The 24,126-nt window shown below is 38.5% G+C and overlaps 1 protein-coding gene across 1 annotated transcript in view; it reads left to right on the top strand.

Moving 5' to 3' along the window:
* PLPP4 (phospholipid phosphatase 4) overlaps positions 1-24,126 on the top strand; it is a 57,268-nt gene that overhangs the window by 8,412 nt on the left and 24,730 nt on the right. The window contains exons 2-5 of the mRNA XM_065066869.1: positions 11,867-11,975; positions 16,212-16,302; positions 18,653-18,716; positions 20,255-20,379. Coding sequence (XP_064922941.1) covers positions 11,867-11,975; positions 16,212-16,302; positions 18,653-18,716; positions 20,255-20,379 — 389 coding nt within the window. The remainder of the gene's footprint in view (positions 1-11,866; positions 11,976-16,211; positions 16,303-18,652; positions 18,717-20,254; positions 20,380-24,126) is intronic.

Here is a 24,126-nt window from a genome sequence, read left to right as displayed (position 1 = left end):
AAGTTACAGTGAAGTATCTTGGGAGTATTTTACATCGTTTTGCTTTGCTGTGTGGTTGCAAGGGGACAGACTAGGTGGCTTTGTAAGCTGGCATGAACCAACTTAGTGGACTGAGGTTTATGCTGCCTGAGAGCATTCCAGTGTGCGGGGAAAAGTTGAAAGACATTAAAGTAAAATTGCTTGTAAGGGATTTTTGGTTCATGTGGATGGGCAGAAAAGGAAACGGTGTCACCAATTTGGAGTCGCTTGGAGAATACTTTAGTAAAGACTGAGCAGGAGCTGATGATCTGTTCTGGCTGGAGGGCAGTGCTGTGTCAGATACCATGTTCTAAATACTCTGCGTTGACAAGATTGTGGGGAAAATGAAATCCTGGATTAGGCGAAATGTTTCACTCTGAAGTCTTGTAGTTAATTTTTACTCTATTTTGAGTGAGAAGTTTTACCCCTTCAAGAGAATTGATAATGGGAGTGTAAATGTCAGCTCAGAAATCCTTTAACTTTGAAGGATTTGTGGCACCCTGCCAAGTGTTGTTAAGCCTTGCAAATGGAAAACAACTGAGGAGAGTATCATTTGATACAAAGTGTTATATTTTCATTAGCTGCCAATTTGCACTAATGGGAGAAGAGATCTAATAGCCTGACTGTGCTCTCATAGCCCGCAGAGAGGCCATTAATAATTCGATTCATCCAGTGTCCGAGGTGTTTACAGGAGTGTAACTATTGCTGTTGGGCTTGAGTGTGTGCCACAAAATGCTAACAGTGATGTTCCTGTTCCCCATTACTGCATCTTTATTATTTTTTTAAATCATTATTAATGCTCTGGAACATGTAGTTATTCACACAAGTATTTTTGGATTGAGTGATTTTAATCTGGTTGGATCTGATTGTGAATATCATTAGGCAGGACCCTTTTTTCCCAGAGAATAATGAAGTCATTGCATGCAGCAACTGCGGAGGAAAAACTGGAACAAAATAACTTGTAAATTTGTATGTGATTTAGTAAATAACTTGGCCAAAATAGTGTTTCTTCATCAATACTGAAGTGTTTTATTTTAAAATCTGCATTTTAAAATTGCTTTTTTAAATTTTAAAATATACATTTTAAATTCATTTTTTTATTTAAGTGAGTTTAATGGATGACTAAAAATATTTCATTTCATTTTAGGTTAAAATGATATGTTCCTGCTTGACCAAAAATTAATGTTTTAATTTTACATAAAGAAACTCTCGATGGAGCATTCTAGATTGGCCCATAGTATTTCTCTCCTCCTTCACTTCCTTACCAGCTCCTGAGTTTTTGGTCTGAACAAACATTCTTAGAATGTGTTTTGGCACTTTGTTCTAGTTGGGGGCAATTTGTTTGCTACTACTTCATCCTCACTTTTATTCAGCCTGTACCTCTCAGGTACAGCATTATATAGGGACAGATTTTGCTGCCATCCAGGTCCTCTGTCAAGGTCACGTCTCTGTTCTGTCCATCATATGTTTAAAGAGCATAGCGGTGCATAGCGAATGGGATACAAGTAATAAACATTCACATAAGAAACATATTCCAGACTAAAAATAAAGCTTTGGTCATTAAGAGAAATGAAGCATTTTTCTGAGTCGAAGCCCTGACTTTCATTTCAGCAGCAAACCTATAGTCAACAGCAGTATAGCACACAGGTATGAAAACAGAAGAAACTTAATCAGAATTAACTCTTATCAAATTACTATGAAGTTAGGATAGTTGTCCAAGGAATTGTTGAGAGTTATTTGTCTGAAACAGTTTGAGAGATAATAAAATCAAGCATTAAAAAACAATAGAAGCTAAATTTTGACTGTCTGTAGTGTGTTTCAGTTCACTATTGGGATGTGTGCTTAGGTGATTTAAGCCTGTAGTTTTAATTCTGTTTTTCACTTCAGAATAATGTACAACATCAGTGCTCATATGCTGATGATTTCCTTACACACAGACACACGCGCACACACACAGAAATGGCTTTCATGAAATAGCTTATATTTAATACAGTATATTTAATAAAACAGAGCATAGAGGCAACAGTTAATACCATAACTCATGCTTTTTATTAACTAAAATGAGAGATAACACAGTGAATGCAAAGAAAACAGTAGCCAATAGCTTCCATTTTTTGGTGTGTATTATTTTTGTAAGAGAACCACCGTTATGATCTCTGTTACAGCAGTGCAGCTGGACCGGGTTGCCTGCAGTGTTGTACATCGGCATGACAAGCAGCAGCTCTGACCTGTTTGCTTTGTGCTCCAAGTGCTTCGCCAGCGCCCCGTGTGAGCAGCGATCGCAAGAACTGAATGGCCTTTTCACCTCCGGAGCAGCTAAATGCCAAAACAAATACGTTTTTATTTCAAAACAGTTTATTTTATATTCCGCTGACCAGAAAGCAGAAGATGCAAAGATCAATTTCAATATTAGGTCAAAGAAAGTTTACAAAATATAAAAACTCAGCCAAAATGTGTCAATTTGACTCATTTGTGCGGTGTTTTTTTTCCTGGTTCGGTATAGCCACTCTTGTCTCCTGCTCTTCTGTTCAAAGCTGCAATGCAGCATGACTATTCCTTTTTTCTTACTCTCAGTTTGCTCATTTCGAAATATTCAACTTCTGTAAAGAAGAAATGATGGCGAAAAGATTGTATCTAAGCAAATCAAGTAGTTTAATTTCTAGATACCCATTTTTATTCCCATTAAATGGGAGTTTTCTAGATTCAGTCACTTCATACTGGCAATAACGATACTCAGTGATATTTAGTGCTACTTGCATTTGAAGTGCTTAGCCCATGAACAAGTAGAATGGATGGATTGGAAGCTCTTGGATTCTTTCAGGCGCACAAGAACAACTGGCTGGCTGTGTTAATTGCTTGTTCTTGTGCTGTTCATGCATGTTCAGATAATCCTTTCCCTTTCGTCTTAGCTTTAGTATGACTGAAATAATGTCACAGGAAGGAAATCTTTTATCCAGAGAGATTTCAAATGCCAGGAATTGAGAAAGCAGTAGAGGTATAATTGAAGTACTAAGGAAATTAACATTAGGTTCTAAAACTCCAGGTTCTTCTCTTTTTTTTTTTTTTTTCAGCATTGCAAAAAGATTGCTGGTTCACTATTTCATATTAGGTATTCTAAGACCATTTATGTATTATTTCATAAGCTGCAGGACTCCTGTTATGAATCTATATTGTTAGTTCAATATAGATCTTAACAGAGCCCAGACTCCCAGCTGTTGCCCCCTTGCTGATTCATTTAATTCGTGTTGTTTCTTGAATTTGAACCAACCAAGGAAAAGAAAATTTGAGCAGAGGGGTTTGGTCTGGTTTTAACCTGTTTCTGTTCATATGTATACTCAGTGTGGGTACACGTGCCTCAAGTCATGTGTTGGAGCAGACTTGAGCCTAGTCTGGGCATAGCTGATTATGTCTTTATATAACAAATAGAGCCCCAGATGCTGTATCAGAGAAGGGCCCAGTGCCTCAATAATCAGAGCCACTGACTGGCACAGACTCCATCATCTAGTTGGACTCATTCTGGTTGAAGAACCTGTCCTGGTATCATGGTTGGCTTTGTTGTCCCAGTAATAGTACAGGTCACCCTGACCGGGGTGCAATTCCAGCTGCAAGGCTGAGAGTAAAGAGGGTGGTTGTTCATCTCTGGAAGAAGTCCTACCCAGATATAGATCTGTTAAATCAGTGTATAAATGAGACAAATCTGGGAAACCTCCTAGTAAGACTGAAGAAATATACTGGAAACTCTCATCTTTCAGCACATCTGGGAAATATGACAGACATGATAATATGTATATTTTTAAAACTGCATCAGAATTTATCTTCAAACCCTTCTTAATCAAAATGATTTCTATATCGGAGGGGCTAATGTGGGCATATGTGCTAATTCAATATAGCACTGCAATTGCTAGGTAATTTAAAATATCCAGAAATCTTTTATATCAAGTGATATTGACTCATCTGAAGACAAACTTTCCCCTGACAACCAGTTTTCTACTTACCAGGAACATCAGTAAAAACCCAACAATATTCCCCTCACCCTTTGCCCTTATCAGTCCCAGGATATAATTCCATTGGCTTTTGGCTGCTCCCCACATAAAGCTTCACCCACAGAATTAAAAGTGGAGAAAGCTGTATACATTCAGATTAGAAAATCAAATGTTATCAGGAAAGTGGTATGAAGCTTCTCAAAAATACAGAAATTCCCAGAGGTGTGTTGGGCACTGAATAGGGACTGAATGAAAGAAGCCTCTTGCAACATTTTTCTTTACCATTTACTTTCTGCCAGTACTCCTCTTAGTCTTGGTAAATACTTGCCTACAAATAAGGTTATTGCAAATGAAGAGAGGCATCGGATCTTCTCATTTCTGTAGCAATAAAAGCAGCTTCTAAATTTTCTTTGTAGGGTGTTCCTTATGAATATTAACTACCCTGTATCCCTCAGGACACTCAAACCCAGTAAAGCTCTATATTAGGATTATAGGTTGTTAATCAGAAGCAGTAGGTGTATACACTGCATGGCCTTGTATTGCGAAATAAAAGTTTTTAGCTGTTAAAAAGGTAGAGATAATATATTGATACAGATGCCTCTGTATCTCTGAGTGTGAATGTAAATTACTTAATGAACTGGTTTTAGTGCAGTTACCAGATGATAGTTATAACAATGCATTTCCATCAAAGCCTATGAAGAACCGATAAAACATTAATTTCTGTTCTCATCCATGTGCTTCTTACGCAATCAATATCTACTGCAATATAAATTCTAATGTATTTTAGAGTTTAACTCTTTACTTTTGATTTCATGGAGAAGCTAAAGCTGTTGCTTTCCTACTTCAATGCTTGTCAGCAGTAACTGCACAAAGCACAGCATTAGGAGTCTTGCTTTGATACTGATGTTGACACTGCTGGCTGGAATGATTTACCCTACCTTGCCTCGTAAACAGTGGCAGAAAACATCAAATCTCTTGATACATAGTGTTGTGCCTTAACGATAAGGAAGGTTTCTCTTTCTATCAAAACTAGAGCATTGGGATTACATTTTTAATTCATGTCAGCTTCTTCCTCAGTGAAATTGCAGGGCGAGGGTCATATTTTTTGTACCCCAATACATAGTTCTTTTCTTGATAGCTGAGGAGCCGTGGATTTCCCAATGCACTATCGAAATTACCTGGCTCAGATCTCATTCCTTATGCTAACCTCTGAGCAATCTCATCACAATAATATGCATAGACAGCCGCATTTCAGAAACTTAACTGCTCCAACATTCATGTAGTGAACAGAATGACAGTGATAAACCACAGGCATTGTTTCTTATCTCACCTCATCACTATCTTGTCTGCTTCAGTCTGTTAATTTTGCATTCCAGTCACAGATTATTTCAAGCTTTTCGTATTTTGCCTGTCTTTGCAGGATTTCCTAAAATAACCACTAAAAGTTACTTTTGTTTGTTTCCTTAATGTTACCTATAGGGAATAAACAAGACTAGGTTTTCTCATGGCATGGCAATAAGTTATTCTATCCAGTTATATCAAATAATGTGATGTGAATGCTTTTCCCACTATTAGTATATTTCAGAATGGATAAGTTAAATCTTGGATTCAAACGTGAGCAAAGGCAATGTGAATAAGCTGTGCCCAGTGCAATGGGCCCAGCCAAGGTAAACTCTGGGCTCCTCTCTTTAGCACAGGTCACTTGTTGGAAACCCCTAAAGCAAATTCTGTCTTTTGGAATATAATTTTCTTATCTCCACAGCTGTTGTGCCCTATGATATGTTCTACTTTATGGCTCTTCATTCATAATGTTGGGGCTGCAAACTGAGCATGTGAGAACTTCTCACTGAGTTATTTATTGTGCATATACCCTGTAATTAGGCCAACTTACACAGAGCCCTACCAGCTTCAGGCTCATCGATGCTGCTCACGACTATGCGGTTTTAGTGTCAGGACAACTGATTGCACAATTTAACATGGCAAGTACACTATAAAAGCTTTTGCTACTAGATTTGAGACCTGGCTTGGGGAATACTCAAGGAAATATCCATGTAAGAAAGTGCAGAATGGAGTTCCTCTAGCACAGTCACAGCTGATCAGCGCCTGTGGGAGAGGCAGCAGTGAGTTCACGTTTGCAGAGTTTCGCAGTCAGGGAATAGTAGTCAAAGCCAAACTTTATATTTCACAAGCCTTCAGAAGTGATTTCTAAGAGAGGTTCATGAATATCTGTGGCTTTGCTGTTGTTTCTTCATTACTTGTTCAAATGAAGAATTGCATATGACGCCATTTTAGGATCAGATTTGCTTATCAACAGATGATGCTCAGGAAGAAGGAGTGTTGGGCATTAGGTATGTAAGACTGAGTATCACGATCACCAGTTCATGTCCATTCTCATCTGGTGCTTTGTCATGCCATATATATCTATCTGTCCTCTCCTTTCTTAGTTATTGTCACCTGTTGCTTAGGACGACACTTACCTGCATCTATGAAGAAGAGTGATTCTTCAAACACAAAGCAGAAGGAAAAAAACCCAGATGAAACCCCTTTGTACATCCTTTAGTTGATGCTCAAAACCAGGAAGCAATCCCTAACCTTCCAATGTGCTATGGACAATCATGGAGCAGATACCTGTGTCCCCGGGTTTGCCAGGACAAAAGCCCCCCATGTCTTGTCTAGTGTGATTTCCTATTGTTACTCTCTGCAAATGGAGCTGTTGGCCAGCAGCCAGCCTTGTAATGCTTATAGGTGCTTCTAAGGTGGATGCTCATCATTATGTCCTTCCCGGTAGTTTTTATCTTGTGCTAACAGAACGCAACAATACAATCCTAATGTTAGGCCCATCTATCCTAGTCCTGTCCTGGTCTTATTGCTAGATTGGGAACATACTTTGCTACTCTGAAACATAAAGATTTCTGCCTTACCGGCTTTGCAGTGTTTGAAACAAAAAGGTGAGGTGTTAAATGATATCCTACTCTTATGGGAGGTGAAGACCATGGTGGAAGCACAGGTCAAAGACTCTGTGAGGACACTTATGCAATGTTTGATTCACTCGCTACTAGTGAATGGTTTCATTAACAATGTTATTAGTCCATATTATTACAAAACTACTGTGTACTTTTACCGTGATCAGTCTGTGATGTGGTGCTTGCATAGAAATTACCTTAAAGCACTATATTCTGTGAAATGGTAATGAAGTTGTAACTTGGAAATGCTTTGCCCTTGGAAATGAACAACATTTTTGTTTAGTGTAGTGTTCTAGGCAGTAATGTTAGGAAGTCCAATGCAACCTCTGGCATCTGGGTACCTGTTCTTCACTGGTGGTTTTTTTTTGGAATTAGGGCTCCTCTTTCCCTTAGGTTGCTTTGAAAGTCACAGTTAAACCTCTTGAAGTTAATGCAAGGCCTTTTATGCCTTAAATATATGTTATCAGCCTGAAGTGCTCAAAATCTTGCTTCTTAAACTGTTAAAAATGGTGGATGAATATGTAAACATGCAGAAAATCTGAGGCCAAAAAGGCAATACTAAATTTTAATGTACTAATAGAACGTAAGCTTCCTAAGTTGCCCACCTGCTACCAGGGGACATTAGATGATTAAGCTGTATTTTCAGCCATAACAGAAGATGTCTAGAAACCCATTTTCTTTATCCAAGGATTACATTAATTTCTAATAACATCTAGTCATTTAAACACGCTTGTGCTGGCTTATGAATAGTAATAGACTGTACTTTTGGCTAGGACGAAGAAAGTGTCAGGCAGCTTAGAAACCAGTATTTCCTCATGATTGTTTAATAGAGTACAAAGGGAATTGCCTTCAAGCTAGTTAAATCTCATACCCAGTCGCCCATTGGTGATGCTTCAAAAAAGAAGAGAATTGTTCTGTTATGAGTCTTGGCATAAAAATTTTATTAGCAGCTGAGCTCTTTCTGAGGATGACAAAAAAAAGTGATTTCTTTTATATAGTCACTTTAACTGTTTACTTTGTGTTTCTGAATTGTTCACACAGAAAAGATCTGCTGCCTTCTACATCTGCTTTTTTTCCCTTCAGTAGCAATTTAGAAATTATTTTACACAGTTTCAGCAATTTTTTTCATTATGTTTCAGCATATTTGAATGCTGTTCTTGGCAGAACACAAGTCAGAGGAAATGGATACATAATCAGATTTAATATTTAGTGTATAAAAACCTGCTGTTATTAAATAAAATAATAATTATAATATTTATTACCATCATTGATGGATTTGTTGAAATGAATCTTTCTTTAGAAGAGTACAAAGATAGTGAGTATATTCTAACCAGAAAATCAGTCCTCAATTGGAATCAGATACTATTTATGTTATCATAGCTCCACATCTTTAGCATATGTGTTATATTACTTTTAAAGGATTAAATCTTATGACTTAGTGTGTATTTGCGGTGTCATAATATGATTCTTGTGAGAGCTATGAATTTCATTTTTCTTTACTTTCTCAGATTTAAACAACTATACTTCAGTCTTAGTTTTCTTACTTTACAATGAGAGGGGAAAGAAAAGAACAAGAAGAGCCCCAAACCTTTAATTCTCGTGGCCTCTGCTCATGTCAAATTAATTTAATCTCTGGTCTAATGTGACACATTTTCCAAAAGTGCACAGATATACTGAGTTGACCTTGAAGCAGAAATGTTTGTGTGTTTGGGTTTTTTTTTGCAGTTAGTAGAAATGCTTCAAGATGTAGATATGTTGAAGAACACTTCTTTGCTTCAAGGCATTCCTTGGCACGTCCATCAGTCCCACCAGTGCTTTGAGAACTTCTCAAAACAGTACCCAAACCAGCAGATACCCGGGGGAGCATGTCAGAAATGATGTGACTGCCGAAGAGATGTATTAATAGTCATTGAAACTCAGCTGGTGTTTTTAACTTCTTGTATGCCCAGAGGTGCATGTACTTATCTATTTGTTCATGTTTAGATGACAACAGTGAAGTACATCCTGGCCATGGATCTTGTATAAATCTTCATAACAAATGTGAAGTCTTGGACAATATAGCTGTGAACTTTGCTGTTCATCTCTCTCAGGTCACACATGTTGGATGTCATACCCAGGCCTGTGACTTTACTTGGCAATGGAACCATTTCAACTAGCAGTTAATTGCTTCTGGCTGCCATCAATATCTTTAAACACTGAAAATAAGTATAATATACTTTAGGACTCTCAGATGAAGTTTGGAAATTTGCGTTGTCTGGAAATCAACCTTTATTTTTCTAGTTGAGGAGAAAAAAATTATAAGATGATTTTTTCATATGAGAGATTTTATTTCCTCGAAATGGTCTTGTTTGGAAATGTTTCCCTCTTTCAAGTCTTGCACAAACCATTGTTTTTTTAAACTTAAAAAGATGTATGTTTTTGTTTTGAAAACACTGAAACAAAGTGTTTTGGCACTTCTGAAATTCACCTTGCACCTTCTTTGAAGAGAACGGTCAGACTGGATGTGAAGAAGCTGAGTACAGTAGCAAATATTCTCTATGCAATACCAGACTCTCTGAAGTTTCCAGAAGAACCTAGTTGTTCATGGAGGTCAGTAAGGAAAACATAACTATCAGCACAAGTGACAAGGCTGTGTTTGGCTTGTTTGGTCCTCAGATTTTGTTGTTTTTCTTTAGCCTCTTTGGAGCAGCCAAGGAGCTTTGTACCTTCTGTCTAGTGGGAGTCCAAGTGTGCTCAGGTAAAGGGGGCAATAGTTATGTGTGCTGGGGATGTGGGAGAGTGTAGCTGATGCACAGATCATAGACTGTGGTGAGAAAATAAAGAACAGCTGGTCAGTCCTCAGGGGGGATGAAAAGAAGGATTTCCTAGGAACCAGAAGACTTGCTGTTGTTCAGGAAATTGCTGAGTTGGCTGGATTTGAGGACTCATCTTCATGGGGGAGAGTTGCATATGTATAGTTTAATTTTACTCTGCTTTAGAAGTTACTATGAACTTTTTCTATTTACAAAGGCAATTGTTGTAGCTGTTATTTGTATAAAACCTGGGTTTGGAGAGGTTTAAAGCCTTTGGTTTTGGGAAATTTACGGTAAAAAAAGCGTTGGGCCGCTACACCTCTGCTCCATGGGCAGAAAACTGGTCCCTGTGTCTTGTCTCAGCAGCCGTTCTGTCAGTCCCAGCAAACCAGCCCCAAAATGGGTAATGTAAATGCAAAACTTCCTAGGAAATCTGATATGACTTCAGAGTTAAAGGACAGTGAAGGACTGTGGAAAAAAGGAGTATGGTTTAAATGAAGGGAGACAATTTATGTAATCCTAAAAAGCTTTTGAAACTTACTACCATCAAAGATCACAATTCCTGCTTCAGTGCCAGACAAAAGAATCACAGAATCCCAGAATGTGAGGGATTGGAAGGGACCTCGAAAGATCATCCAGTGCAATCCCCCCGCTGGAGCAGGAACACCCAGATGAGGTTACACAGGAAGGTGTCCAGGCGGGTTGGAATGTCCCCAGAGTAGGAGACTCCACAACCTCTCTGGGCAGCCTGTTCCAGGCTCTGTCACCCTCACTGAGAAGAAGTTTCTCCTCAAATTTAAGTGGTACCTCTTGTGTTCCAGTTTGAACCCATTACCCCTTGTCCTATCATTGGTTGTCACCGAGAAGAGCCTGGCTCCATCCTCCTGACATTCACCCTTTATATATCTGTAAACATGAATGAGGTCACCCCTCAGTCTCCTCCAGCTCCAGAGCCCCAGCTCCCTCAGCCTTTCCTCACATGGGAGGTGCTCCACTCCCTTCAGCATCTTTGTTGCCCTGCGCTGGACCCTCTCCAGCAGTTCCCTGTCCTTCTGGAACTGAGGGGCCCAGAACTGGACACGATATTCCAGATGTGGTCTCACCAGGGCGGAGTAGAGGGGAAGGAGGACCTCTCTCGATCTACTAGCCACCCCCCTTCTAATACACCCCAGGATGACATTGGCCTTCCCGGCCACAAGGGCACAGTGCTGGCTCATGGTCATCCTGCTGTCCACCAGGACGCCCAGGTCCCTTTCCCCTACGCTGTGAAGATATCCACACTAATAGTTTACTTTGTGACAATGTAACCTCAACATCTGATTTGATGCTCTACATTTCAAAGTAACATAATTACAAAATTGTAGGTGTGTGTTGGTCGGTTTGTTCTATTTTTTTTTGTGTGGCTGTTTTTTTAAGAGAGGTAAATGACATGAGAATGAAATTAAAGCAGTCAGCTTTAGTTCTGGTAGAATGCAAAATTTCTGGTAGAACTATATTCTTCTTAAGCTTGGCAGCCAAATCACAATTCTAGCAATCTGAAATTAAAAAAAAACCCATGTTTCTATGAGCCCATCCTGTTTTAAGAGTAAATCTCTTTTGGAGATATTCTCTAAAGTTATCTGTTCTTTCTATCAGTAGAATGAATCGTTTGGGCTGCTTCTTTCTCTCTGCTTTCTGATCCTGCAAATACAACTGTCATACTTCAAAGTCTGCATCTTGACCCTTGACAGACACATTTTGTATTTGATATCTGGTATATAACTTCTTCAGTATAAAACATCTGCTGCGTGTTTTTTCTAATCCTGCAACATTCTTTGCACACTTTTCCCACAAAATATAAAATTACAATGTATTCTACACAGAGAAGTTTATGGAGCTTTTATAAAGTTGTAGAATATATAAATTTAAAATAATTTTCCTAAGGGGGTATTTGTGAAGGTTGTGTTACTAAAATGCAGTGAGGTACAATAGCAATGCATTACAAGGGTAATTCATGGATGCTATACCATATTTAACTTTAGGAGAAGCTTTAAATCAGCAGGACTCTTCTGGATTTTATGGTCATCATGTTAAACTGTGAAAACAATTTATTTTTAATTGTTATTTTCAGTTTTACCGAATTTTTGGATCCATTCCAGCGGGTTATCCAGCCTGAAGAGATTTGGCTGTATAAAAATCCTTTGGTGCAGTCAGACAACATACCTACGCGTCTTATGTTTGTAAGTACTAAGGGTTTATTGGTCATTTGAAGGCTGTAAGCTAAGTACACTTTCATTTGATAAGCAGTAGGAAAGTGTAGGATGTTCCTTTAATTCTAATGACAATTGTTTTCCAAACCAGGGGTGTCCAAAATAGCAAAATGTAGGAAATCATGGGGAGTTTCTAAAAAGCAGCATTACCATGTGACTGAATTTATGAATGTTGATTTTACAGTTTGAGAGTTAAGCTAGTGTTAACTTAGAGGCATGCTAGAGAAACGATTAGAGAAGCTTTTTGAATTAGCTGGTTGGGTGACCTGACAAAACCTTGCCATGCTCTTACTAGATTAAGTGCTTAAATTTTGAAATCCAATTTGTTTTGAGTGTGTTAGGCACTGAGATATTTGCTTCTAAATACTTTTTTTTCCATGTAGACAAAATCTTTGTTTTAGCTTCTGCCAACAAGCATACTAAATACACCATAGAGCTTTTCTGCTGTCGCTGTTCTTCTGGCTCTCCCTAGCACAACTCACGTTCACAAACAGATTGGCTGTTGGATTTTAGTGGTTTATCCGGTTACCAAAATTCATGGTTTTGATAGCCGACACTAGCAACAATTAACAATTGTAATAATCTACATATAAAATTATAAGAGTTCAGTAAGACAGACCACTACAGAAATGCTGAGAAAAAATATGGGTATAGATCAGGCTATTAAAACAAGTAAAAAGTTTTTTGCAAAAGCTTCCATCAGTCCGAGTGGTGATTTTGCAGGAATGGGCATGGCAGATGAGGTCAGATCCTAGTACCCTTATGTGCAAGCATCTTTTTCTGTATCTTCAGTGAAGTCAGGATTTTACGTTTCAGAGTAAGATTTGAATTCAGAATAAATGGCAATCATCTATGTAGTTTGTGGCTGTTTGTTTGTTTAATAAAGGCTCAGGCCTTCAGTTATGGAAACTTGAAAAATAAGTAAGGAACAACTTCAAAGAAGGTGCTTCCTATTTATGAGATGATAATATATCCTAGCCTTCTAGACAGAGGCTGAAGGCCTAGTTTTACATTCACCAACATATTGTATTTTGCATTAAGAAGCAGGTCTGTTAAGGACTTTTTCAGCCTGAATGAGTGAAAATATAGGTTTTTCCTGAAATGGAAGACAGCTTTGTTAAAAACAAACAAAACCAAACCAACCAACCAACCAAAAACCCAACACACAGTAAAAACCCAAATTCCCAAACAAAACCACCACCAAAACCAAACAAAACCAACCAACCGAAACTACCAACAACAAAACCTCACAGAACCAAACATTAAATTGTTGTGCTAGAAAAGACTCTGATTTTAGCTCTGCCATTTTTCCTATGTTGAGCATTATGCTGCTACATGATTTCTCTGATCTGTGTTTGTAAGAGTTCAAGAACCAATAGTGAATCATTGTACAGGGGTTTGCTATTCACCAATAGTGAATCATTGTAAGGGGGTTTGCTGCAGTGGAAAAGCCATTTTTGAACCTATTTTCATTCTCTGGCTCTGACCATTGGCATCTCAGTAACTCAGTGAACAGCTTCTAAAATTAGATAATTTCTAAATGTATTTTCTTATTTCTTTAATTAAAAAGAAGACAAATCCCACTTTAGCATTGATCACAAGCTTTCATTATGTAAAGAATATCTTGCCACTAGTGCTGTACTCTGATGTTGAAACATACAGGCCAAGGCTTAACAGAAAGCAGAGTTTGAGCTACTGGATAATTTTCTATGCTGAGAGCTCTGAATTCAAGAGAAATGTTTTGAATACTCCAGATCCACATCCAAACTAGACAAAGCTGACCTCTGCATGTGCAGCAAGCAAACCATAAAGGGCTGAAAACATCTGAGCCTTGTTCTGTGTATCTGTCAGTGCCTATTCCTTGTCTTGGAAATTGTAAGGTACTGTCAGCTTCTCTTGAATGCATATGTGGGAGTCCCTGTAACTTTAGCATATCTCTGGCTTGCCAGAATGAATAATGAATGAGAGAGATTTTGTCCATGTTTCACAAAAGCAAAGCAATGTTGGAATATTTCACCGCTGAAAAAGGAAACATTACTGAGGTGCATCTGAGGAGAGTGTTGCTCATTAGGCCGTTGCCAAATCCATTACGGATACGAGCCATACAGAATCTTTTTGCAAAATAAAGAAAAAGGAGTCTTTAGCAAGCCAAACTTTCTTTATATGTTCATTTTGCTGCAGAATAAAGAGCTAATGCTTTGGTGTAGGAACAGCAATGTACTGCAAACACAAATAGCTCTTCATCTCTCTCAAAAATCCATAAGCTTGTGAAATACGAAGAAATCTGCTGTTTTACCAGATTTCTGAAGATTGATTGTGAAGTTGTTTGGAACAAGCTGCTACTTGAATTCTGTTCTTTGTTGATATTTTCTGCTGCTCCTGCTTGTTCAAAAGATTTCTAACTCCATTAAACCACCACTATAAGCCTGTCAGCCTGGCTATATTTCTACAGTTTCTTCCACAATGGAATGCAGATATCTTTCTTCTTTTCTTTCCTGGTGGCAGTCCTTACTTTGCGGAATGAAACTAATAGTTCTAGGTTTTGCTTTAACCGGTTTTATTTCACTTTTTGTCTCTGAAAGCAGAAATTAAACTCTTGTTGAGGATAGAGAGAAGGGAGACTTTCTAGAGCAGTAACACAGCATTAGCATCCTAACTTAAAACTCCCATTTATCTACAGTGTGTTTGAGATTCAAGTGGAAATGAAGCACCTTTTGCACAAGACCTGGCACCTGCCTTTCTAAATGTAAAAAAGGGCAGCAAAGTCCAGACTGTGTTTTAATCTTTTGCAGATGCAGCTGAGGGGAATCTGGTCCAAGATGCACTACCAAAATAAGACATACAGTGCATTTTGCTTTTGTTACCTACTTAGATATTCTAAAAGCATAACATGAGGACTAAGATTAATATGCATTATAGAAAGAAGAGAGTCACATGTCTTTTGTTATCACACTTCTGTCCTGAATCGCTGTGTCTGTTTCTTATTTTGGTGGGGCTGTTTAAGAAGTAAGTCCCTAGTCAGCCTCAGTAAAGAAAGACAGCATAATCTTACTTAAGCCCTGGTGCCTCTTGTGCCATATAGAGTTTAATTTTTGCCGTATTCAAAAAAAGCCATTTTCACTTTTCTTCAAGAGAATAGATGCTTTTGAAATGTGAATGTGAAGACAGTTTGTAGACTCCAAAAAGGAATTAATTAACTTAAACTGGAACCAGCAAGAAGCATAAACGGACTACCTTGCCTACAAGTTGCCTTTTTCCTCTGCAATTGAAGGTCTGATACAGAAGGGACAATTTGGGAACAAAAATCAGAGTTTCCACAGCAAACTACTAGCGAAAAACTCCCTGGTGTTGTGCTTAGGAGAAACTGATGGGTCTGTCTGGAGAAAGATAATAAATACCTGATCTGGAAGGACAGACTGCTGTAAATGAACGCTGCATGAAGTAGGGTGATTTTCAAGTAACCGGTACATTTCCAGTGAATCGTCAACCAATATCCTAATTGCTCTATGATAATGGAGATGCTGTTAATGGGAATCAAGTATGTGCATTGATGTGCAGATCCCATTTCAGGTTCCTTGTAGGAGGAATCCGGTCCTACAGCACTGACAATTAAAGAATATGGTTCTGCCAAATACATGAGTAGACTCATAGGTTTTCAGGTGGTGTTTCAAGCAGTTGATCCCACATCCAAACACTTGTAAATGAAAGAATCATAAAGACATGATCTTCTCAATGCATTCAGGAATGACAGTTAAAAAGGAAAACAAAAATAAACGAGCATTTTAAAATGTCGGGAAGTGGGTGCTGGAGTCTGTTATGTTGAACAGGGTCTTACTGAGAGCGCAGCCTGGGTGAGCTGCCTTCTGGAGCAATGCTGAGTGTGGAAAAATGTACACGATCTGTATGCAGCAGTGTATGAATTTTGTGGACCTTATAGACCGTTGCTTTTTCATTTATGAAGCTGACATTTTAAATATAGCTCCAGGCAAATACAAATCAATTATAACCCACAGTTATGTTACGGTTTAAATGTATTCGTTGCCCTGTAGCTGCAGAAACAAATCATCCTACTTTGCGTAAGGTCAGGAGTTTGATAAAGATCATTCAGCCTTCTAGTTTAAATGGAGCTAACTGTAACTAATTATTAATCAGTTGGACTGAAAAGGAATTGATGCTCTCATACATGATATTTGTTATCTCTTACAGGCAATTTCATTCCTTACACCACTAGCAGTCATTTTTGTGGTGAAAATAATCCGGCGAACAGACAAGACTGAAATTAAAGAGGCTTTCTTAGGTAAAGTATGTCATACTTCAAGATGGAAAACGTGTGATAGCTCTCAGAGATTGATTCTGATTGCAGTCTAAGCCTTGAAGAAAACCTGACTCTGTTACAGTCCATTACAGTAGTTTTCAGTGCAGTTATAGTTGCAAGCCATCTCACAAAAGCCTTTGCTTTTATGTAAGTTTCTAGATGTACAAATTATGTGCCTTAATTCAACAATCTAGCTAGCAAGGGCCAGTATTGATCAGTGAGGACAAGACCATCTGAGTGACTGTTCAGGTGTGTATTTTTCTGTTACAGCCCATCTGTTACTTACCTCATATTTTTGTAGCTGCAGTTATTCTAAATCAAGGGTTTGACTGGCAAGTCCTGTGAGATTCAGCTGCTTAGTGTAGGAAATTTCTCCTCTCATGGTTTTCTCTGACCTTCTCCTGCAGTTTACTGTTTCCCATTGCAAAATCCGTGCTCGTGGCTCAGCTTTTCTGATCACAAGCTGATCTTAAACTGCCAGTGGAGTTAAATGTGCACTTAATCCTGGACAGTGAACTGCTATGGCTGTGTTATGGGTGAGGTCTAATTGCAGATGTAGGCAGCAACTTTAAGCAGAGGAGGAGGTAGGCAATGGGGGTGGTAAGTCTTAAACTGTTCCAGCTAACCTATGCCTATCTTTTGAAATCTTTTAGTGATATATACCCAGATCCTGCCAGAGACCAAAACGGACTAAAGAACTTTCACTGGCAGAGGATGCTTTGAAGGACTAAGAACTGCAAATGTTGTTGTTGGTAGTCTGTTTGAAATAGACCTAATTCTGAAATTCTGTTTTACTGCCTAATTTACACTTTAATTTACTGGCCCTTAGATTATAAGGTCAAACTGATACTCAATCTTGCCTTAGCTGGACAGGATGCCAATGGCAGTATTTATCTGCATTTGAATTTATTTTTTTAAGACAAAGCTGGGTTTCCATAGCTTCATCTTTCTCCAGTTGCTCTAACACAAGTGTGAAAAGATCCTAGTTTTGTTTTGGCTGCTGCCAGTCATTTGTAGTAAGTTCTGGAATTTCTTTTAGTGATATTTTACTGACAAGTCCATTCAGTAGAAATAACTCTGATTCATAAAATACTTACAGTCACAGTTCTGAGATTCACTTTTTGTTGTTTAAGAAGGCAAGGAGCTTTGGATTAGCTTTGCCATCACTTATTCTCAACTTTTTGTTCTAAAGAGATGTTCATTTGCTTTGCTCTTCTTGCCTTCTGTTATGATTCCCTCTGTAAGGTCCAGGAGAAAACTTTAAACTTAAAGAAAAGTAGATCGTACAACACACATATTTTCATGATCTGTAGTATCCTGAGGCAAAGATTTTATGGAGTCAGGATGGGTGCTGCTGAAGTGCAGCATCTGGAGCACCAGTTCAAGGAGAAAATAGCTTATGTAGCTGTTGTAATCAAGTGTTACATTACTGTAACTGTTCTGCTGCAAATCAGACATTTGCTTGATATTTTTTTTTTTTTTTTTTTCTGATGAGAAATAAAGTTCAGTGGCTTTTGTATTGTACCAGGGAGCTATGTTGTAGTTTGCAACATTAAATCAGTTTTAATCTAAAAGGACTGTATACACGGGATCCAAGTACCACTGAAATCAAGGCAGAGATCTTCACAGCCTTTTGATAAGGTTCTTTGAAAAGTCTAGGGACTCAGCATGCAATAAAAGAGATGATTCAGTCATACCTAGTATGACAGTTCCTGTTTATTACTCCGATTTTATTAGGAAAACTGGTTAATCCTTGGAGCAAATGTAAGGGGAAAGTGCCAAGATTTTTAGTCAAAACATTCACATCCTTTTGAAAGAAAAATAAAAAAATCATCTGATTGTAGTTTTAGTCAAAAGAAAATTGTTTAGCCTGAAAGTGGAGTGTTTAATTGCTTCATACATATGTATACGTACATATATACACAGGTGTATGTATATCTGATGTGTCTATTCTATACAGGAATTCTCCTTGACCCAAAGAGTGTAAGATTTTCCTTTGGTAAATTGCAAAACTAATAAACGCAGTACTTGATTCTCTAATAATTGTTTCCCTTTGATAATTTATGCCTGTGCAAAGGGCTTGGTAGGAAAACGGGCTTTGCATGAGGAAATAAGATTTCTCAAGAGTAAAAGCAGAACAAAGTGATGTAATTATTATGGTGCCCTGGGGTTTGTCCTTAGCCTGGGCAATAAGGAAAAATAATAGGTTGCAAAGACCATTCAGTTTTCAGTCCAGTAAAGGTTTCAGTCTATAAATCAAAAGGTGTAATGCTGCAATTTATAGCTTGGTATTTAGGTTATTATTGTTCTGTTTGTTCATTCTGTTTTGTAGCTGTTTCCTTGGCTCTAGCTCTGAATGGCGTCTGCACAAATACTATTAAATTAATAGTGGGAAGGTAAGTCTTGTCATGTTATAAATGATTGCTTTAACTGTTAGGAGAAATGGAGGCAGACTGATTAATAAAATACAACTTAATAAAAAGAGAACTGCTGCTCCAAAGCACGTTGAATTAGAATGGGCCCCTGTGAAGCTGTCCTTTCCTTGGTGCAGGTGTCGTACAACTTCATTATGTGACATCCAACTGTGGTAGGAACCTGTGCCCTTGTATTTTGTTGTTTGTTTGACTGGTTGATGGATCCAGATAAACGAGGAGTTTGAAAGGAAAGTTGTGAGGTAAAATCAGTCCATTAAATTGGCAACACAGAAGGGAAGAGTCACAGCATGTGGGAGTTTAAGATGCCAGTGCCACTACTCTGATTAAATAGGAATCAGTTGAGTCTCTATATAATCCACTGCCTGCATTTTGTGGGAAGCCTATTACTGAATCTGGTATTTCAAGGTAACACTAAGATCCATGGCAGGACAAACTCTGGAGCCAAGCAATAAGTGGAATCCTAGGTAGGCCATTTTTTTAGGGAAGCAGAAATTTGAATCAAGGGCTCAGACAAATCCTAGCAAACATAAGTCTTTGGAAAATATTTTTTTTCAGGTATTTTTTGGCTATTAATCAAAATTTTAAATAATTTCAGCTGAAAAATATATATTTGCCTTCAATTAATACTCTTTATAATAGAGTTCAATGCTGCTTTTGTTGTTTTGCAGCATCGTGGAAGCTGTATTTGTGCTTGGTTTCTGATGAGCCCTCTGTGCTACAGTACTGATGCCCTGACAATAATGGTACTTGGCACTTCTAAGAGTGCTTCTGAAATATAATTAAGAACGTCTGTGCCATCTTCTTCAGGCAGACATGAGCTCATTTTGTCTGCACTCCAACCCAACTAGTTGCTCTGTCAGCTTGTCTCTGAATCTGTGGTTGTTCGCCTTGCTTCTCTACCTGGTTTATTAGCTCAGGATCAGTATGACACCAGTCAAACCCACGTGCTCTCATTCAGCTCAGAGCAGGGTCAGAAGAAACTCAGAGGTTCGTTCAATGCAGTTAGAGAGTCAGCATCAAGGTTGGGTTTAGAATTTGGTGGTTTTGGTGCCAATCTTGTAGCCTAAGTTGTGGTCCTGTTCTCAGCTAGATGTGTTGGCAAGACTTGTGCAATTTTGTGGAGTTGCTACACCACGTTGCTCTGTCACTGGAGGTGCTGTGCGAGATTGATTGCTCTGGGCAAGAGTAACCCTGCGTGTTTGTTTCCTGAGACAACTCCCACCTGCTTGCGGCTCTTGAAACTTCTCTGAAAGAGCCTGCCTGCAAAAAAAGTGACCTTGAATTGAGGGAATTTAGTGGCGGACTTCGCAATGTTAGATTTACTGTTGGACTATATGATCTGAAGGATATTTTCCAACCTAAATAATTCTGTGTTTTCTGTCGCTGTGTTAAGGCAAGAGGGGATGAACTCTGTAATAACCAGTGAATGTAATAATCACTTTGAGGTTTATTTGTTACTACAGCTTTTATATTTTTGATATCCATGGTGTTTTTTGTAGACCGCGTCCCGATTTCTTTTACCGCTGCTTTCCAGATGGAGTAATGAACTCTGAAATGCACTGCACAGGTGATCCAGATCTGGTGTCTGAAGGCAGAAAAAGCTTCCCGAGTATCCACTCTTCCTGTAAGTTCATTTAAATGCAGTGCCTCTTTTCTAAAAAGCTGTCCTGTCTGTGTTTCAGAATTGCTCTTTTTTTTTGCTAGATCATGAACCTGTTTTTTGCTGGAGGGGCTATAGCGGGACTATCAGTAGAGTGAAGCACTATTTAAAGCTAAAGAAAACAGTCTGGTGCTGAGGGGGAGTCTGTTCCCTAATGCAGACCTCTGTATGCAACCTTTGTCCCTATAGTAAATATTTATTTTATCATATTCCATTGAAGTATGAAATGTGACAAGGCATGTTTGACCTGCAGAGTTTTCACAAAATCTATTTAATGTCTTTCAAGTACTAGATGCATTAAACCAGAGTTCAAGTCACAAAGACAGTTCAACTGCTTTTATCATTAAGGTTTCTTCACGGGAGGTTGTATGCTTGAAGATGGAAGGGGTGGAAAGGAATACGCAGAGATCATGGTGCATCATTTGGGTGCTGTTCATCCTAATTAATGGGGTACAAAGGTTCAAGAAATCTCTGTGGCACTAGAAGCTGTCAGTAGAAGGATGATTCTTTCAGTCCCTGTTTTCTTACAGTATTCACTGCTGCCTGTGGCTAAAGAAGGGATGCTCTTGATTCTGAGGGGTTCTTATACTTTCATGTTCAGATGTTGGCGAGGGTTTTGATTGCGGGGTGACAATAAAACCCTGGCAGATGTATTGTTAACCTCCTGTCCTCCCCGCCTTCCTCCTTTTGCCCCTCCCTCTCCCCCCTTCTCACTAAGGACAGGCGATCGGGAGGGAAAGAGGGACAGAGAGAAGAGAGTTAGAAAATTAAAGATGTTTTACTAATGCTACTAATAAGAATAGAGAAAATAATACAAAATATACAAAACCAATCTTGAAAGTCTCAGCAATGGCAGAGCCGGCACCCGAAGTCCTGGACTGGACTCTGCAGCCAACCGGAGCTGGATTCAGTCTCTCACTAGGCCTCAGTTCGCAGTGATGACTAGTAAGATCCTCTCCTAATGTCGACCATAAGCAGAAGGGAAAAGGGACGAATAAGGGACGAGATCCTCGTGATCTCCGACATTTATATGAAGTATTTACGTGTATGGAATGTTATACACAGTTGGTCAGTTTCTTGGTCACCTGTTTCTCGTTGCCTCTCTTGCGAGATGTCCATCCATGCTTATCAATAAGTTTGCATTCCATTGCTATGTTTACCAAAACTTGTATCTGGTTCTCCAGGAAAATGTAGCTAATATGAAGGCTTTAGCTGACAGGCAAATTCACTAAAAGAGAAACTTGTTTTTTTTAACAAAACCAGGACAGATATTTACTACTGCTGGACTGCTTTGCCTGGGCACAGGCAGGAATAAATGGCAGCTCTGTTCCCAGCTCATGCAGGCAGAAGAGAATAGGCAGAATGTCCTGACTTTTCTATCAGCCTGTGATGGGGAAAAGGTGTCTCGATAGTACCTTATTTAGAGGAGCATGTGGGCAGAGAACAGAGGTAAATTGGGCACAGTTTGGAGTTTCTGTGGTTTCTTGTCTGCTCCTAAGAGAGCACAGTCACTTGTCACTCCACTTGGCTTTGGGGGGTCCTCAACCTAGGTCTGATAGATCAGTTCCTCCTAGCTCATGCTGTGTCCTGACAGAGGTTTGGGTGGCTTGATGAGAACTCATATGTCTGATTTATTTAGTTGTGTTAACTCAGATGTTTAAAAAGGTTCCTTCCTGACTTCTAGGGTGTTTTATGTCAAGTGTCTAATAAAACCTCTTTTCAGCTGTAAAATAACTTGATTACTGTAAACATTTTTTTCATGTCCAGTATTGTTTGTTGCTTTGTGCTGTTCTGTTTCTAAAAACTGTCAACTGAGTACCAGTATGTCATATATCTGGAATTTGTTTTTCTGATCTTTTTGAGAAGCACTAACTTCAGATTGTCTAATCATGCCAAATTATATATTGCAAACAAGTTGTGTAATGAGGTGAATGAAGTTTTAAGGCGATTGTGATACCTTTTTCTTGTTTGAGTCCCAGAAACATATAAGGGAGTAGTAGATATTTGTGGATATAAGCTTCATAGTCATAAATGACAAACCAACTTAGTTGTCTTTATTTTTGTATATAAGCTTCAATTACATTAAAGAGACAATAGCGGAATACATTGTATGCTCTTTAGAACAAATCGTATTTATTGCTGTTTCTAGTCTGTCTTCATATCTGGGTGTCACACTTAATTGCAATCCTCTTGGTTAAGTATTTTGTCAATGTATCACAGCAAAGGCTTAAAATAAGTGCATGTATAAGTTGATGTACTAGAATTTACAGACCAGCCCTCAGCAAGTGTTGTATTTGGTCACTTTCCTTTACTAAAATGAAACAGTTTACTCCAAGGCTGCAAAGTGTGACTTGCAGAAGACACCCAATGTGCTTTCGGATTTGCACAGATTAGAAACACTGTGCATGTGGCTGAGTTAGCTGTATTTTCCACTACAAAGCCTTTTATTACAATGTGATAAGAATGAAAAGATATTGTGCATGTGGTAATTTTTATCTGTTGGTAAGTGTGTGCTACAGTGAGGCAATTCTAAAGCTGCCTGAAGTACTTAACTTTCTAAGTCTCTGACAAGACTGTATGTTTTGTAGCCTTAAAATCCATACATATTTTAGTCTTATAATGGAGAAGAAAATAATTTTAATTTGATAATATTGCAATGCTAACCTCTGCTCCTTCTTTGTAGCAAAATTATTTAGCTAACCAGGATTGTTCATATTATTTTATCAATAATAGTTTATAGTTGTGATAATAAATTTAGTTTCTTGCTATTACTTCATCCCCCACTTGACTGAAGAGTGAAAAGCAAAAAATATTATGGGAAACACAACATTATACTATCCTCCCAGACATAGGAAGCAATGAGGATGTTGATATAATAATTCACATTTGGAAAATTTGCTATAATTCTACATTTTCAATACTTTGTTTTGTATAGTGTATGAACTGCAACTCCTTGACCTCCCACTCCCTGTGAAAAATGATTCACTTAATCTCAGCTTTTAAAAGCTGTCCTTCCCAATTTTTTAACCTGTAGGTAGTTGCAAACTTTCCTTCCATAAACTTAGTCCAAGATGTTTTCTTGCCTCCTTTCTCCATCCTTTCAACATAAAATCGCTAATAGGTAAAAGGAGTTCAATTTTTCAGATTTCTGTCATCCTTTCTCTGTTTGTTGCGGCATGCATGAAGTGGCACCACAAAAAGGTTATTTGTTTCTGTTACTGTTTGTGGGTTTCTTTTTCCAGTTTTCATAGCTGTGGAAATGGGGAGGATGCAAGTTGAAAATAAACTATAGTGCCTCTCTTGGAGTGATAGTTACAAGTAGCCTACTACAGCTTGGTATTTTCTGCTTCACGTGAACACATGAAGAAAATAAAACACAGTAAAAGCTGCCAGGCAGCTCATAAAGAGAGGTGAGAAGCTTCAGTCAAGAGCCATTTTCATCTTCAAAACAGTCTTTCCTAGAGCATTCCTTGGACTGGCTGTCAATCAAAAGCTTTGTTATAGCAGGATCTAAAACCTCATCCATGCAAAACGAGGCCTTTAACAAGAAAGTCTGCGGTGCTGTGAATGTTGTGCTGTAAGAATGTGGTGCAGGGATGTATAACGAGTGACAGTACTGACACCCCCAGATGGTCTGGCCTGACCTTGTGTACTCGATAAAAATGATGTGAACTACCTGTGTCCCACTTTTAGAGTCAACTCCTGCCCTGA

This window comes from Columba livia, chromosome 6 (genome assembly GCF_036013475.1).
Source record: "Columba livia isolate bColLiv1 breed racing homer chromosome 6, bColLiv1.pat.W.v2, whole genome shotgun sequence".
Taxonomy (NCBI): Eukaryota; Metazoa; Chordata; class Aves; order Columbiformes; family Columbidae; genus Columba; species Columba livia.
The sequence above is the reverse complement of the archived record's forward strand: the minus strand, read 5'-3'. Positions and strand labels throughout refer to the sequence as shown.